Here is a 15,304-nt window from a genome sequence, read left to right as displayed (position 1 = left end):
GGGGGGGGGGGTAAAATAAAATACCCCAAAAGCTTAGCCTCTGAGTGCGAAGAACTAATTCCAGATATTTGATTTATTTACCTGGTCTAGAAAGGAGATCATTACCTCCATTACCAAACCAAACCAAAATATTTTCGAGTCTGGAGATCCAAACCCAACCTAAACCAAGTAGAAATAATGTCAAGTTTGTAAGCTGAGTAAGCCCAGGATGGTAGCAAGATATTCTCTTATTTTCTGTTTGTTACTCAAACTTTGTGCGACTGAGCAGATGAAACAAAATTTGTGAGTATTTCAAACGAATTTTTAGATTATTTATAGAGATTTTTACATCGCAAACAAAACAAATAAATACTGAAAGTTAATATACAATATATGCTACTTTTACAGACTGGACTGTTTAGTGTTTACGCATCTGTTGTTTTGTAAGCGGAAAAATCGAGAAAACTATATTACTTCTGATTTACGAACACTAAAAGGAGAGTTAAACTGAACATGCGGAACGTGTTTATAAGCAAATTGATTGATCTTTTTGACAGGATACAACGGTATCAACTACTTTTTATTCAACTATTCTTTCTTTTATCACTTAAAGAAAACATAAAGTTGGAATTAATTTTTGTTTGATTATTCTTTAATTGAAATAAATGATATAACTTTATGTAACTTGTATATAAAATGATAAGCAATAATACTTTGAATCTAATGTAAACACTGGGCTAATACTTAACAAATGTTCTTACAGAGATGCGTTTAAGATACCATCTATAGACTTAAAATAAAATATATTAATACTAGGCTTTTAGAGGCCAATTTTTGAAAATTCGAACATCAATAAACATGTGTGGTCTGCACAAAAAATTTTGGCCCGATCGGTTCAGCTGTTTTGGCGTTTAATGGATACAAACAGACAAACAAACAAAAAACAGACAGACAAGCAAAGTATATATATATATATATTTAGATTATCAATTATTTTTTATGTTTGATGTTTTCTTGTATTATTCAAATTTTAATTTTAGAGTTAAAAAAAGAGTAAATAATGTGTTTCCTTCTTCTAAAATATAATTTTAATTCTCAAATAAAAACCTGATAAGAAATTTTCTGTTTCTAATACTAGAAAACTTATGATTTGTTTTTGCAGAAGCAGTAGAACAAGAAGAGGAATAAACAAACACTATAGTGACGATCATTGTTTAAACCACTTCTCTGTGGAATCAAGTACTATCATAAGGACCAAGGACAGCAGAGAGAATGGAGCTGTATTTATTAACGAAACTGAGGTATATATATAGTTTTGTTGGTATTAGTCTTTTGAGAAAATTTGAGTTTTGAAATATTTTTCAAAAAACTTGTTTTAATACTGATTTTGTTGAGAAGTGTTTTAACTGAATTCTTTTACTCTCGTTAACATTCACTTTCATATCTCTAGGTGGAGACCATGTCACGCTGTTTGCATCTTTGCTGCTCAACGCCACTTTGCAACGTAGCTGTCTTTGGAGAGGTTAACAGCTGCTACTTGTTTGACTGTGGGTCACCTGAAGCTTTCAAATGTCAGTTCACCGGCAGCGACGACTTTTCCAGTGCAGTACTTGAAATTGACCGGCACAGGTTTGACCTGAGTGCAGCAGATAAGCAAAGAGATCATTCTGACCAACTTTCACAACTGAGGAACCCCAAACCAGACAATCAAGATCAGGTATCTAAATAACCTAAGAAAATCTGAAGTATTAATAAGTTTTTTGTTTATTAAAATAGATTTAGAATTTTTTTTTAGAAAAATAGAACTTTTTAAAAATGTTCAATACAACTTGACTAATTTTATAAAATAAACAAATGATGACGTTGTCGTGATTATTTTATATATTACCTTGGAAATAATTTTTCCATTAGCAAAATATTGCTTATGTTGCCAAAAATTTTAGCATAAAGACAGTTTAGCGCAAAATTGTGCTTTTCCCGTATTTGCGTCAGACTTCTTCTGATATTTTTTCAGTATTCATATTATCAGGAGAAGATGGAAATATAAAAAAAATGTTTATTGCAGTAATCATGAATTTTAAAATAGTAATCACTTTTCACAATTTTCTAATCCCTATATCTTTGCAACGGCATGACGGTGTACCCCTCTGTTTGATATTTCAAACTTAGTTCATTTAATTCAACATAATTCATAGTTTGAAATATCCAAGGTCTACGAAATTGGGTTCCAAACATATATGGGAATAGAAAATCAGAGTTTGTGGAAAAGACTCAATTTCCTATTACATATGTTTTCTGGGACACTTAACTTAAAGTATCTGTTTGCAAAATTACTTAAAAATTTAGGTTGAACCGTCTCCAATTATTCAAGATGACTGCGGACAGTGGCAATTTAGCTGCAATTCTGGAGATTGTATTGCAATATATGATGTATGCAACAACATTCCACAGTGTAGAGATGGAAGTGACGAGGATCCAGGGTTCTGCAAAACCCAAACAACAACAATTCCAACAACTACAAATATGTTGATTGCTAGGTATTGTTTAAAGAAATACTGTTCAAATATGGGAACTAAGTTAAGTCTAGGAATTCCAAAATGTGATCTGCAATGTTTGTAAAATCAAATATGACTGAGATATAGAGACCTTGGTAATTTTTTTAATTGGAACATTTTGTACTGAATATAACTTTTGACGCGATATAATTTTTATCCTTCATAAAGAAAATATAAAACTAATATAAGTTTTATTTAATTTAAGATTATAAGAACTTATTGCATTTGTTAAACTTAATTCTTACAATTCTAGACAGGATAGTCTGCAAGGTTTCCAGGGGGTGAATCAAGGAATACCTGTTCCTAAATACCCGTACTTGCCACAATATCAGAACCCGTTCCGGCTCTATAACCACTATCCTTCACAATTTAATTATCAACAACAGTTTCAACAAGAAATGACAACCACCATAATGCCAACTGTAAAGGAAACCGTAACAGAAAAGTCAACAACATTGAAGAAATTAAGAATTTACAGCACAACACCAACTAACCTTCCAGAGGTTAGCTTTGCTAAAATGAATTCAATTATATGAATATAAATGTTATGAATTCAATTAATCAAAAAGATATATTTGAAAAATGTTAAGGTTGAGAGTTACGAGGAAAAATTAATCAAAGAATTGGGAGATAAGCTAACTCCACTTGGGATTCCAGGAATCGCTATATTCACTTTAACAGTTGGTATCATGTTAACAACATTCATTTTTGTTGTTGTAATCTGCAGAATCCATAGGGGACGCATCAGTTTCAGGTAACCTATAGAGGCAAAGCCAGATATTCATGATAATTTCTTGCTGTTTAGGAGAAATCTGACACATGAAGCTGATGGAGATTTCCTTGTCAATGGAATGTATTTGTAATCATTGGCTATGCTATGTGTAGATTTTTAAATAAATTTACATTTTTCCCAACCAATGAAGATACAAATTTGATGAAACTAAGTACAAGAAAAGTAAAGAAATAAAATTGCATATGGAAGAACAAAAAGACCTAAGATGAATACGATTTAAATTTCACTTAATAAAAAAAGATTAGCAAAACGAAAAACAATTTATAGAATGATATTTATTCTTCGAAATCCAGTAAGTTTTTGTACAAATCAAAAACAATTAAATCTAATTTAATACTGATAAGTGATGCCACTGCATCATTAACACAAGGTAAATGTTACATACGTGATACGATCTCTTGTGTGTATATAGTATAGTTTATATTACTGTTGCGTTTCTTGTATTATTAAAATATAAATCTGGTTTGGTTATTACTTTTCAGATTTTCATCCAAATATCATAAATTATCAATCTTTCCAAGTTTTGTCAACTGCAGAGGAGTGGCGTTGATCGATATATATATTTGTCAAATTGCAATTATTTTAATCGGACATATTTAAAAAAAAACTCTAAAATCAATATTTTAGATGAGAAATTGTTACTTTAAAAAAGGTGCCTTAGACGCACCGTTATAGGAATCCAGGGGTGGGCAATACCTTGGTTAACATATGGTCCTTTTAGTCTCGAATTACTTAAATTTTTATCTTTATGTGTAATCAGGAAAGCTTAGTAGAAATAGACCGGTGTTTTATTATTGAAATATTTATTCGCTTTGAAATTATTAAAAAAAAAGAATTCACTTTATTAAACATTTGAAATGAAAGCTTAACTGAAATATTATCTCCTTTTTTAAATGTTATCAGTTTCCCTAGCAGTATATAGTTTATCTCTATCTATAGCTGTATGTAATAGATCTGAATAGCTGGGCGGAACAGGTAGGATAGAATTATCCAGTCCAGAGTATGGGGGAGGACTGTCCAAAGTGAGTTCTAGTTTGGGTTCTTCATGAAAAGGATCTAAATTTGGTATCGCAATTTTGATTTCATCTTGCCAAGGTTCCATAGGGAAGCAGCGTTCATTCATATCTGTAAAACGTTGCTGATTTAGAATAAGAAACGAGTATAAATGAACAAGTATTAAATAAGAATGTTTTTAAGTTTTCTTTTTGGATGGTTTTTTTAAAGGGTTAACGATAAGAACAATCTTCTCCAATCTTATTAGGGTTTGCAAGACATTTAACAAAAACACGGTATTTAAAGGAAGCGCCCGTAACATCTGTTCACCCCGTCTCTTTTCAAATTTCAATCCTAATATCACTTAAAGGGAGTGACCGGCAATGTATGGTGCTGAACTTAGAATGTAGTATTGTTGAGAAATTTTTTAGAAAGCATTTGAGACGGTGCATATTTCAGCAAGAGCGCAAATTCAATCCTCATAGAGTGTTCATTTTTGAGGGATGATTTTGAGAATCTGTTTTTAAAAAAATATTCAATAACAACGACGAAAAATGTGGTAAAAATTCTACAGTAAAATAATTAGTTGTTAAGGAACAGGTTGAGAAAATAATAATTAACTATTCTCTATTAACTATAATCTTATTAAGTTATTGGTTTCTATAATATCTCATCGTTCACAAACATTTTCTGCAGATTTCCTGGAATATTTATTGAAAAGATGTCATTTAAAGAATTTGAAGAAATTTGCGAATAAATTCATAAAGAATGAGAAACTCAATATAATGAAGAAATTGATTTATTGACAAATTTATATTGGTAAATATGTTCCTAAACATCTTATTAGTTTACTGCAGAAATTTTGAAAATTTTATGTCGCCATAATTAATAATCTAAAAACACGATTCTCAAAATGTAACCACCCAAATGGATGATTTTGAACGTCGATTTTGCGGTCAAACTCAGTAATTATACATACATCATTAAAACGTTTTATATGTCTCAAATGAATCCTAAAAAAAAATTCTCCACAATACTACATTCTCTATTCAATTACCATACATTGCCAGTCACGCCCTTTAAAAAAAACAAAGATGTTAAGTACCCAACTACGTTAAAAATCCGTGGTTAGAAATGCTGTATTTATTTGCAAAAATAAGTTAGTATTAAGATTTCCTCGGATCTTACCCAATTTAGCGAAAGAAATGTAATGTGTATAATAATCGCACGGCGTTTTCAAAATCAAAATTAATGGTCCTATAAGGACATTTAGGATTACTATGCACGTCGATATTAACAATTACATGTTCCAAAGTTACATTAAGTACATTTATATAACTATAACAGTCTACATTTTAGCATAAAAATTAGAGAAAGTATCTTAAAAGTTCTACCTTGATCGGATTTAAATGTTGGAGATATATCTTCAACATCGTCATATCCATCCTATTAAAAACAGCAATAAAATATTAAAACATTTAAAAAAAATATCATTTTTAAACCTTTCCAAACGAAAAAATAAAAGCTTATTAAATAAAAGACAAAATGTGATATTCTTTGTTAAAACGTTTTAGTTTTCATTGTTTTAAAAACACTGAATTAAAAACCTTTTGTGTTGAAAAGAGTAACGGGATCCTTCCTGGAGTGTGATTAAACAATCTAGCGAGACGGGGGAGTTTATTGCGAGCAAACGGTATTAGGAGGTTCTCCTTGTCAACTTGATCCTCATCTTCTTTTCTTCTTCGACTAAATCTTTTCCTAAACCAAAAAATTTATTTTTATGGAGGATAAGAAGAATTATACAGTGAAACCCTTAATAACGAATACATCGAAAGAATTCATCAAATGTCGTATTCTTCACTTTCTGATATGGAATGTTGCAGATATTTAGTTTTTTAATTAAATGATTATATAGAACATTTTAAAACTGTTCCCGTATATTCATGGCTATTTATTTATTTTCGCAAATACTGAAAATTACGTAATCTAGTATAAAACTCATTGAAAAATTGTCAAGACGACATTTGATAAATAAATGATAAAAAAGAACTGATTTATATATTTACCGAACTTTTAGTTGCCTTGTATTTTCTGCTAGAATAAGGGAAAGTATTGTGCCTAGAACAGGAATGAAGAGAATGAGTGTGAAAAGAATCTTCTTGAGACTGAAGAGTGTCGGACAAACTATATTCCAAAGTCTTGTATCACGAAATACAAATATTCGAACTGGTTCTCCCTAAAAGAAAACATTCAACGTTAATAAACTTTGTTATTATGAACATACAATTTCAAAACGTACCATTATTTTGTGCAGGGATGAGCTCAATGGAAGGAGAATTGAGTCTAGTTTGTTTTCCAGTCGGATCTGAGGTATTTTGTAGCCTTCGAAAAGAGAAATTTTAGGAACCCGGGCTTCTATACTCAGCTCAGTTAATAACTTACAGTCGAACTCACCTAAAACAAAATACAATTCAGAATCAAAATTATCTGCGTTTTAATACACCTAAGATCTTTCCTTTAAAAATAACTTTATAGTATTCACGTAAAAAGTCATTTTCTAGTCACTCAACTTTTGAGTAGTATAGGTAATCAAAATAACACTAAGAAAAATATTCTGATAAAACTCGATACAAGCAGCAACTCAATATCTATCGCTTAATGACACGGTAAAATGCAAGATATAAATGCCCGTGGAATTTTGAAATTTCAAATTTTGACCATTTTTTACCTGAGCTATTCTGAAGGATAAGCTCTTGAATGAATTTGTCCAAATCCTCTTTAGCTTCTTTATTAACAGGGGACACCTCAAGTCTTCAGAGTAGAAAAAGAAAAATTATAAAGGTTTACTATATTACTCGAGGTATTTATTGTATACTAGAGGTACGTGGGAAAGGGTTGGTGTACATTTAATTTGACGAATAATGAACGTTTAGATATAAATAAATAAGACTTTAGATTTAGTAATTTAAATAATAACGTCCTAGACAGATTAAGGAAAATAGATATTTTAACTTCTGCCCCATGCAGATGTCAAAATTGTGTAATAATTATATGTAAAATGCGAAACGATCGAAAAAAATGTTTTAAAACTTGATCATCAAGATCTAAATACAGTAGCCTCTAGGCGTTATTTTACGTGACAGCGGTCTTCATAAATTGTTATTTGTTCTGATAAAAATAGTTCTAGCGGCCAAAATACGTCACTATTAAAGGTGTATACAAACCATATCTACCGTATACCTTTTAAACATACCTGGCTTTAAATAATGTATTGTAAGTATAGGATCCATCCAACAAATGATCGATATGAGCTGAAAACTTTAGAATGAAATATCCAGATTTCCCGTCGGATAATTAATCTGAAGATTAAAGTCATGAGGTAAACAAGCAATATCTAATCTTGAGATTAAGAAAATGAGTGGATTAAGCCTTAATCCTGATATCCACCATTCTAAAGTTTTCAGCTCTGGGCAATTAGGTTTAATTTAAAGGGTAGACTCGCAAATTAATCAAATTCAAGAGTTTTCACATTTTTTTTTTGGTTCATCCATTTTTCTATTGAATAATAAAAATAAATCGGGAATATTCGACCTTTGTTGTCATAATAGCAATTAAGGAAAAAGTGATATAAAAAGAATTTAAAAGATTTAAGTACCTATAAGAAAATTTTGAAGGATTAAAAAATTTAGACATTTTAGGTTTTACTTTTGGATAAATTGAAACTGTCCCTACAAATATAATTAAAAATAATATTAGTTTCACCTGAGTTTTAGAACACCTGAATTAATCTGTTTAACCACAGAGTATTTGGTTGAATCAAACCATTGATTAGGTTTAAACATTTCATGAGCTTTACGTCGAGTCTAAAAAATTTAATTGAAATTAAACCATAACCCAGATTCCTACTTTTTACAAAAATATTATTTTGGCACGACATATTATAAAGTTTTCACAATATATCGAACCTAATGTTATAAATATTTATTTAGTTCTATTTATCAATGTTGAAGGTAAACACTTTGTTAAGTATATATTCAGTGCTGAGCTGTGAACTTTAGTGCTGGATACCCATAATCCTGATTCGCTATATCTTGATATATACGGGGGGCACTTTTGAATTGTACATAGAATCTTGTTGCTTTCTTGATTTTGGATATCTGAAATTTCTCTGAGCTGGGAATTTTTGTGTTCGGTACTCGTTATTAGGCCAGAGATGGAATTTAAAGAATTTGAGCCGCGGTTTAAATCCGCCAAAACCCGGTTTAAATTAAGCGCCGGCTTAAATCTTAAAACATTTGATACAATTTTAAGGGGAACCAACCATATTTAAACCGCGGCTTAAATTTAAACCGCCGCTCAAATTCTTTAAATTCATCCACTGGGTAATTTGCCGTTAATGGTCACAACCGTTAATTTTGTATGCTTAATATAACCTGAATACATAAACCTTTTATTAGATGTTAGTATCAACTAATGTTTCATTAGATGGTTGAAACATCTAATAAAAGTTTCTTAGTATTTGAATTCAGGATATATAAGGCATGTATCAAATTGACGGTTGTCACTGTTAACGCAAATTTCTCAGGCCTACTCATAATCCCAATTGCTTGAGCTTGATATCCACTGTAGGCACTTTTAATTTGAAGATTATTGCTTAATTTTTTTTCCATACGGTTTTTTTCATAAAGATTAAATTTAAACAAATGATCGAGATCAATCATTCATCTCGATATCCACAATACAAGAGTTCCCAGCTCTGGTTGAACGCTAAATATCCTGGCTTCTGATTGGCTGTTCACAGGATATCTGATTGGCACTTCAATGGATATTAAACAAAGATAAAATAATCTGTATAATAACAAAAGATTGAGATTGAGATCTAGATATCCACAATACAAGAGTTCCCAGCTCTGAGCATACATATTTCATATGCTTCATAATCTTTTTTCTTATTTTAATATATATGTAGTCTTAATTGATCAAGAATAATTACCATAAATGAATATTCATAGATGCTGATAACTACATTCAAATAATTTTCATTAATAATCATTCTAATAAGAAAGCTTAACTATTCTTTCAAACTCTAAATTGTCTTTCTGTAAAAATTTAACTTTTAAAAAAAACTTTCGGGTCAAATAATTGTTGAATGTCTAATTGAAAAAAGCTAGCTTAATGGTAGAAAAGACTAATATCTATGTAAAAAATTTTATGTATGCATATACTGTTGTCAACCATTAACTATAAGATCTCCCTGTCCATCCATGTAATGTCGTCTTTAACTTAAAATTCCCTCTCGGAGACACCAAACCAAACAATTTTAGCCCCGTTTTCCTTGTTCTCCGGTAACGGAGTCTAAACACTTTTATTATTGCTTAAGCAAAGAATATTTTCATATAAAGAATTAGTGACTTTCGTTAATAATTAATTGTCATTCTTTTCAGAAGTTTTAATATATAAAAAAACGTCTTAGGACTCCCCGACGGTTTTAACCTACATATCATTATATAGATCGTAAAAATCTTTTCATTATAAAAATTATAAAACATTGTAATAATTTATATGTTATTATCCATTTCATTTTTTAGGAAATAAAGAGTTTCTCTGCATTATCGGTTTTGATTTGAGGGTTATCCCGTTGTCTATCTGTTCATTATTGAGAATCTTGCAGCTATCCGACAACAACTGTATAGTCAATACATATTTTTACATGTTTTATTCTTGATGGTTTGTTGGAAAGATATACTTAATTTTTGTTTGTTGAGCGTGATTCAGTAAGTTTCTGTAAACTTTAAGAAGTTGTCATTTTTAAGATTAAGAAGAAAATTCCACACTGACTTTAAAAACAAGAAAGATAAAAAGATGTTTAAACCTCATTTCTTAAATTTTTGTTTGTTGAGCATTTTCAAAGTTTCGATAAACTTTAAGAAAAGGTTTTGAAATCCATAACATTGAAAATAAGAGCCAGAGCCATAAATCATTCTTTCAGGTAAATTACCTTTGGTACTATTCTGGTAAATTCAGGTAAACTACCTTTGGTACTATTCTGGTAAATTCAGATAAATTACCTTTGGTACTATTCTGGTAAATTCTGGTAAATTACCTTTGGTACTATTCTGGTAAATTACCTTTGGTACTATTCTGGTTCCTAACTTGACAAAGAAGTCTTGTTGTATGGTTACTTTACAGCCAGGATTGGTAACTAGTAACCTTAAAGATTCAACCAGTTAGATTCCTTAACACCAGATGGTTCTGAACATTTTACATTTTCTTACTACTTTATTTTAAACTAGCTGAAGTGCCCGGCTTTGCCCGTTGAATTATGAAAACACTTCGATTAATAAAAATCAATTTTTGAAAAAAAAACCTCAGGATACCCATTTTTTAGCCTATGTCACCCCTGGGGTACCCACTACCCATGGGTTCCCTAAAAAAATTTCAGCCAATTAGGTCCAGCCGTATGGCTAGCTATGAGCGAAGAGCTTTATTTTATAGATTAATAGCGCCACTCCAATCTAAGAATGTCGTTTCAACCTAATCAGTGACCAATAACCATAGACCATACTTGGTACTGTACAGCAAAATAAACCATACTTGGTACTGTACAGCATAAACCATACTTGGTACTGTACAGCAAAATAAAACCATACTTGGTACTGTACAGCATAGACCATACTTGGTACTGTACATAGACCATACTTGGTACTGTACATAGACCATACTTGGTACTGTACAGCATAGACCATACTTGGTACTGTACAGCAAAATAAAACCATACTTGGTACTGTACAGCATAGACCATACTTGGTACTGTACAGAGACCATACTTGGTACTGTACAGAGACCATACTTGGTACTGTACATAGACCATACTTGGTACTGTACATAGACCATACTTGGTACTGTACAGCATAGACCATACTTGGTACTGTACAGCAAAATAAAACCATACTTGGTACTGTACAGCATAGACCATACTTGGTACTGTACAGCATAGACCATACTTGGTACTGTACAGAGACCATACTTGGTACTGTACAGAGACCATACTTGGTACTGTACATAGACCATACTTGGTACTGTACACCAAAATAAAAAAAAGGGCTCAGTTTCATTTGCCATAATATTTTTGCCATTATTACACTTGACATAATACTTTTGCCATAAGTTACACTTGCCATAAGTCACACTTGCCATAAGTTACACTTGCCATAATGGTTACACTTGCCATAATTACACTGTAATTCAATTTGTAATTTGTATTCAATTTGTAATTGTAAAAAAAATATAAATATATGTTTGTTAATTCAAACCAAATTTGATTTTAATTATGGCAAGAGTAATTATAGCAAGTGTAACCATTATGGCAAGTGTAACTTATGGCAAATGTGACTTATGGCAAGTGTTGCTTATGACAAATGTGTTATGGTAAATGTAATTATGGCAAAAATATTATGGAAAATGAAACTGAGCCAAAAAAGTTTTACATATATTTGGAAACGTGGTGTTCTCATTTTCATTATTACCTGTCCAAAAAACTATTTGTTTGTGTTGTTGACATGAAGGTATCTGGAAAGGATGTGTTCCACCTAAATAGATCTTATTTTATCTTGCAAAGGTCTAAAATATTTCTTGCCAATACGCTTTAACATTTCTTTTTATTCTTAAACAATAAATCTAGACTGAGATAATATACTGACCATAAAATGGGTTTTTTGCCACAAACTCTGATTTTGTAATCCCTATATCTTGGTAACCCGATGTTGTAGACCTTTGTATATTTCAAATTATTAATTCTGACAGATCAAATATTCTAAGTTTTAAATATTTAAGGTTTCCAGCATCCGGTTATAAAGATAAAGGGATTAGAAAAAAGTTTTACAAAACGTGTTCAAGGAAAGGTAGTATTCAATTCAAACAGAAACATATTTAATAATAATAATTGCCATTTGTGAATGAATAAAGATATTTTAAAATTACAGTAATTCAGAATTCAGATACGGTATTATAAGACTAACCATGAAATGTTATCCAACGATGCAGTAATAAGAACTAGCAGACAAAGAATCAAAGTGCATATCACAGCCAAAGTATGCCTAGTGTCTATATACAACATCAATTATCTACATTGTAGGTTTTGTAAAAGTGAAAACATTTTAAAGTATTAAAGTAAAAAAGTAAAAAAAGATGAACATTTATATATTTTAATAAATAATTTTTCATAATTTTTCTTTATTTTTGTAAGGTGTCTTTTTAATTTTTAAAAATGTAACATGCATTAGAAAATGAACTAAATAATTGCGTTGTATTCCTAATATTTGTGTTTGACTTGGTTCGGCACAAGGCGATCTAAGTAAGCATTATCAAGAATCATTTAAAATATAATTATATACACTGAAGACTTCTGGGCTAGACATAATTTTAGATGCCTTATACACATTTATTGAGTGGAATGTCCGTTTAACTTCATAATACCCTGTAAACGTTTTACCGATTATGTAGGATAAATCTAATCTCATTGAGTTGTTTCCTCAGGTTTATAAGAAGATAAATATTTTTTTTTTCAAAACGATTTAAAAGTTGTGATATGTAAGTAACATACACTATTTTCATTCTCATGAAATAGATTTCTGACGGTTAACATTAACACTTATTGCGGTTCATTCCCGAACTTATGTCACATGGTTTCAACGCGCTTCTTTCACCTAATAAAACATTTATTCCAATATTGCAAAAATAAACATATATTACATAAATTCACCAAAAAGGTGGAAAAAAATTAAAACTAAAATCTTAATGGGCGTGTATAAATTGACTAATTTTTGACAAATAATTTGTGCACTTGTTCAACCTGAAAAATTATTAAACCTGAGGGAGGGATTTTAGATTTAGAAGTTCATTTATCGTAAGTGATGTTAAAACTTTGAAAATGGCTGATTTCCTTAGTCCGACATCACTTGATATCTTACCTGCAAGCAGGGGCTTGAATTAAAAGACACAGACATATTATTAGAACTATATTTGCTGTTAGAACAGTTAGTATAGCTAAAAATTTCACCGACATTTCCATGGTTTTGCATTTAATAATAATAGATTAAATCACTTTTTTTTTCTGAATAACGTTGTCTGTTGTCTGTACGTCGACAAAAATTGCCATCTTGTCTGCAGGCGCAAGATTCATTAGAATTAGAAATTTATAAAAGGAAAAATAAACTATAACTTTGATTTACATGGCGAACTGTTTTGCGATTCGGTAAAATTATGATTATTTCTTTCATTTCTTCTGAAAAATAACCATTATCATTATTGTTTTATTAAATATTTCATCCATTATCATTATTGTGTTTTTTTAAAGTTAGTTTAGCAATGCATATATTGTTCTGTCTTTAAAGGTTGCAGCTCGTTTATTTTATTTTAAAGCTATCTTTATTCTTAAACATATAATACGTCGACAAATCTATTTTGTACATTAATAAAAAACAAAAATAATAGAAAAGATTTGCCAATTTTCCTGTTTTCAATGGCGAAGATTTAATGCTTTTAGAAAATCAGCATTAATTTGTTGGGACATTTTTAATTTCGCCAGAAGGTATGCAATGCTTCACAAAAATTTGAAACATTAAGTTGGACATTGGTTGGGAAGAGACAATGATAAACTAAACCTGGCCTTTTCTCTGTGGCCTCGAAATTCCAACTCGGCCTCTCTTTCTGTTTTCCCGTTGTATGCCTCTGCTTAGCATTATGTATAATAGTATATGACAAAGATTTTACAAGATAGATGTAGCTTTTGTATGTTACTTAAAAATAAATATTTTCAGCCTTTTTAGAATTATGTACTCACCTTGGTCCGCCCAAAATGTATATAGGCCATGTGCCACTGCTAGGGTATTTAGTTTGGCTAAAATGTTCTTTTAAAATGAATTCTAGCCACAAATTTTGATTTTCTAATCCTTATATCTTTGCAATAAAATGAAAATTTAAACCATGAATACTGCTAGAATAAACAGTCAAAGTTTGAAATAAGTTCCTTTAGAAAAACTCTCTTTACAGAATAGATTTAGTATTTAATTTACAGTTTGATCTGTTATAATAACTTGACCCTTGTTAAAATATTTACCCCAAATACTCAGACTATTGCTAAAGATCGCAAAAGTAAGTAAATATTTTACTAAAAAGTAAGTAAAATATTGATTAAAAATAGTTTTTTTTATTTTTTTTTGTTTCAAAAGCTTATTTTGAGACAAAAAATATCATCATTGAGTATTTTAAAGTAATGGAAAGAAAGAGTTTCAAAGAAGTTTTTTAGGAAAAGATATAGATTACGAAAGAACAAGAACAAACCGATGGTTTTTGTCATAAAAAGTCAGTTCCTTTAGGTAATTTATTTTTCAATCAATCCAGGCAATGTCTTATGTTGGCCTACAGAACCTGAAAACTTAGAATACACAATGTTGTTGCTTAAACCATTAAAAGTTCCTACATTTAACCCGAAAAATTTCTGGCATCGTATTTCTAGAGAATTTTTTTTGTGGAATTAATGTTTTTAAAAGAAGTATCGAAAATTTCCAGTATGTAGTGTATACTGTGAACGGTTGATAACATAGGCACGTAATTAGAATGTTGTTGTTTTTTCATGAAGAAACTAGTAAAATGGGGCCAGACAGAAAAAAAACAAATTCTCTAATTAATGTTTCTAATAAACGGTTCATTATACATATTTAAACATTATTTAGATTTTCAAATCCAATAAAGCGGAGTTCGAAAAAATCTACATAAAGCTAGTGAGCCAGGATGAGATGGAAAATAATGGGGTTAGAGGGATGGATTTGGGTAATATATGCAGGTTCAAACCAAACATTGTGCCTTCAAATGTTCTAATCCCTATATCTTTTTAACCCGATGGTATAAACCTTTAATATTTTTAACTACGACTACTTGATCAAACAGAGTTCATAGTTTGAAACATTTAAGATCTACAACATCG

At 30.3% G+C, this 15,304-nt stretch overlaps 2 protein-coding genes across 3 annotated transcripts; one reads left to right on the top strand and one right to left on the bottom strand.

The window, feature by feature from the left end:
- The first annotated feature begins 144 nt into the window (after positions 1–144).
- On the top strand, positions 145–3,452 carry LOC111702696 (uncharacterized). The gene is made up of 7 exons (XM_023474462.1): positions 145–282; positions 1,142–1,280; positions 1,430–1,696; positions 2,326–2,516; positions 2,788–3,037; positions 3,125–3,288; positions 3,340–3,452. Exons 1-7 carry the CDS (start codon positions 209–211, stop codon positions 3,395–3,397), a joined length of 1,143 nt encoding a protein of 380 aa, XP_023330230.1. The 5' UTR covers positions 145–208; the 3' UTR covers positions 3,398–3,452.
- Positions 3,453–3,584: 132 nt separating this feature from the next.
- On the bottom strand, positions 3,585–13,605 carry LOC111702695 (uncharacterized). 2 transcript variants are annotated; one of them, XM_023474460.1, is made up of 12 exons: positions 13,290–13,605; positions 12,632–12,669; positions 12,339–12,423; positions 11,847–11,909; positions 10,449–10,530; positions 8,083–8,183; positions 7,049–7,131; positions 6,620–6,774; positions 6,387–6,556; positions 5,928–6,078; positions 5,715–5,766; positions 3,585–4,452 (listed from the first exon to the last, which is right to left on the bottom strand). In XM_023474460.1, exons 1-12 carry the CDS (start codon positions 13,388–13,390, stop codon positions 4,217–4,219), a joined length of 1,317 nt encoding a protein of 438 aa, XP_023330228.1. In that variant the 5' UTR covers positions 13,391–13,605; the 3' UTR covers positions 3,585–4,216. The 2 variants fall into 2 exon arrangements, with proteins under 2 accessions (XP_023330228.1, XP_023330229.1); XM_023474461.1 differs by having other exon boundaries at positions 6,620–6,702.
- Between the last annotated feature and the right edge of the window lie 1,699 nt (positions 13,606–15,304).

Source organism: Eurytemora carolleeae, unplaced genomic scaffold (genome assembly GCF_000591075.1).
Source record: "Eurytemora carolleeae unplaced genomic scaffold, Eaff_2.0 scaffold7, whole genome shotgun sequence".
NCBI classification, from domain to species: domain Eukaryota; kingdom Metazoa; phylum Arthropoda; class Copepoda; order Calanoida; family Temoridae; genus Eurytemora; species Eurytemora carolleeae.
Note: the sequence above shows the minus strand (reverse complement) of the source record. Positions and strands in the feature narration are given on the sequence as shown.

Bases quoted from the DNA above. Each gene is read 5' to 3' on its own strand.
- LOC111702695 (XM_023474460.1), bottom strand. From the start codon at position 13,390: ATGGAAATGTCGGTGAAATTTTTAGCTATACTAACTGTTCTAACAGCA. The intron at 8,184-10,448 runs GTAATTTACCAG...TAAATTTTTTAG, and splicing joins GAACCAGAATAGTACCAAAG to ACTCGACGTAAAGCTCATGA. The intron at 6,079-6,386 runs GTAAATATATAA...TTTTTGGTTTAG, and splicing joins ACAAGGCAACTAAAAGTTCG to GAAAAGATTTAGTCGAAGAA.
- LOC111702696 (XM_023474462.1), top strand. From the start codon at position 209: ATGGTAGCAAGATATTCTCTTATTTTCTGTTTGTTACTCAAACTTTGT. The intron at 1,697-2,325 runs GTATCTAAATAA...TTAAAAATTTAG, and splicing joins AACCAGACAATCAAGATCAG to GTTGAACCGTCTCCAATTAT. The intron at 2,517-2,787 runs GTATTGTTTAAA...TTACAATTCTAG, and splicing joins ACAAATATGTTGATTGCTAG to ACAGGATAGTCTGCAAGGTT.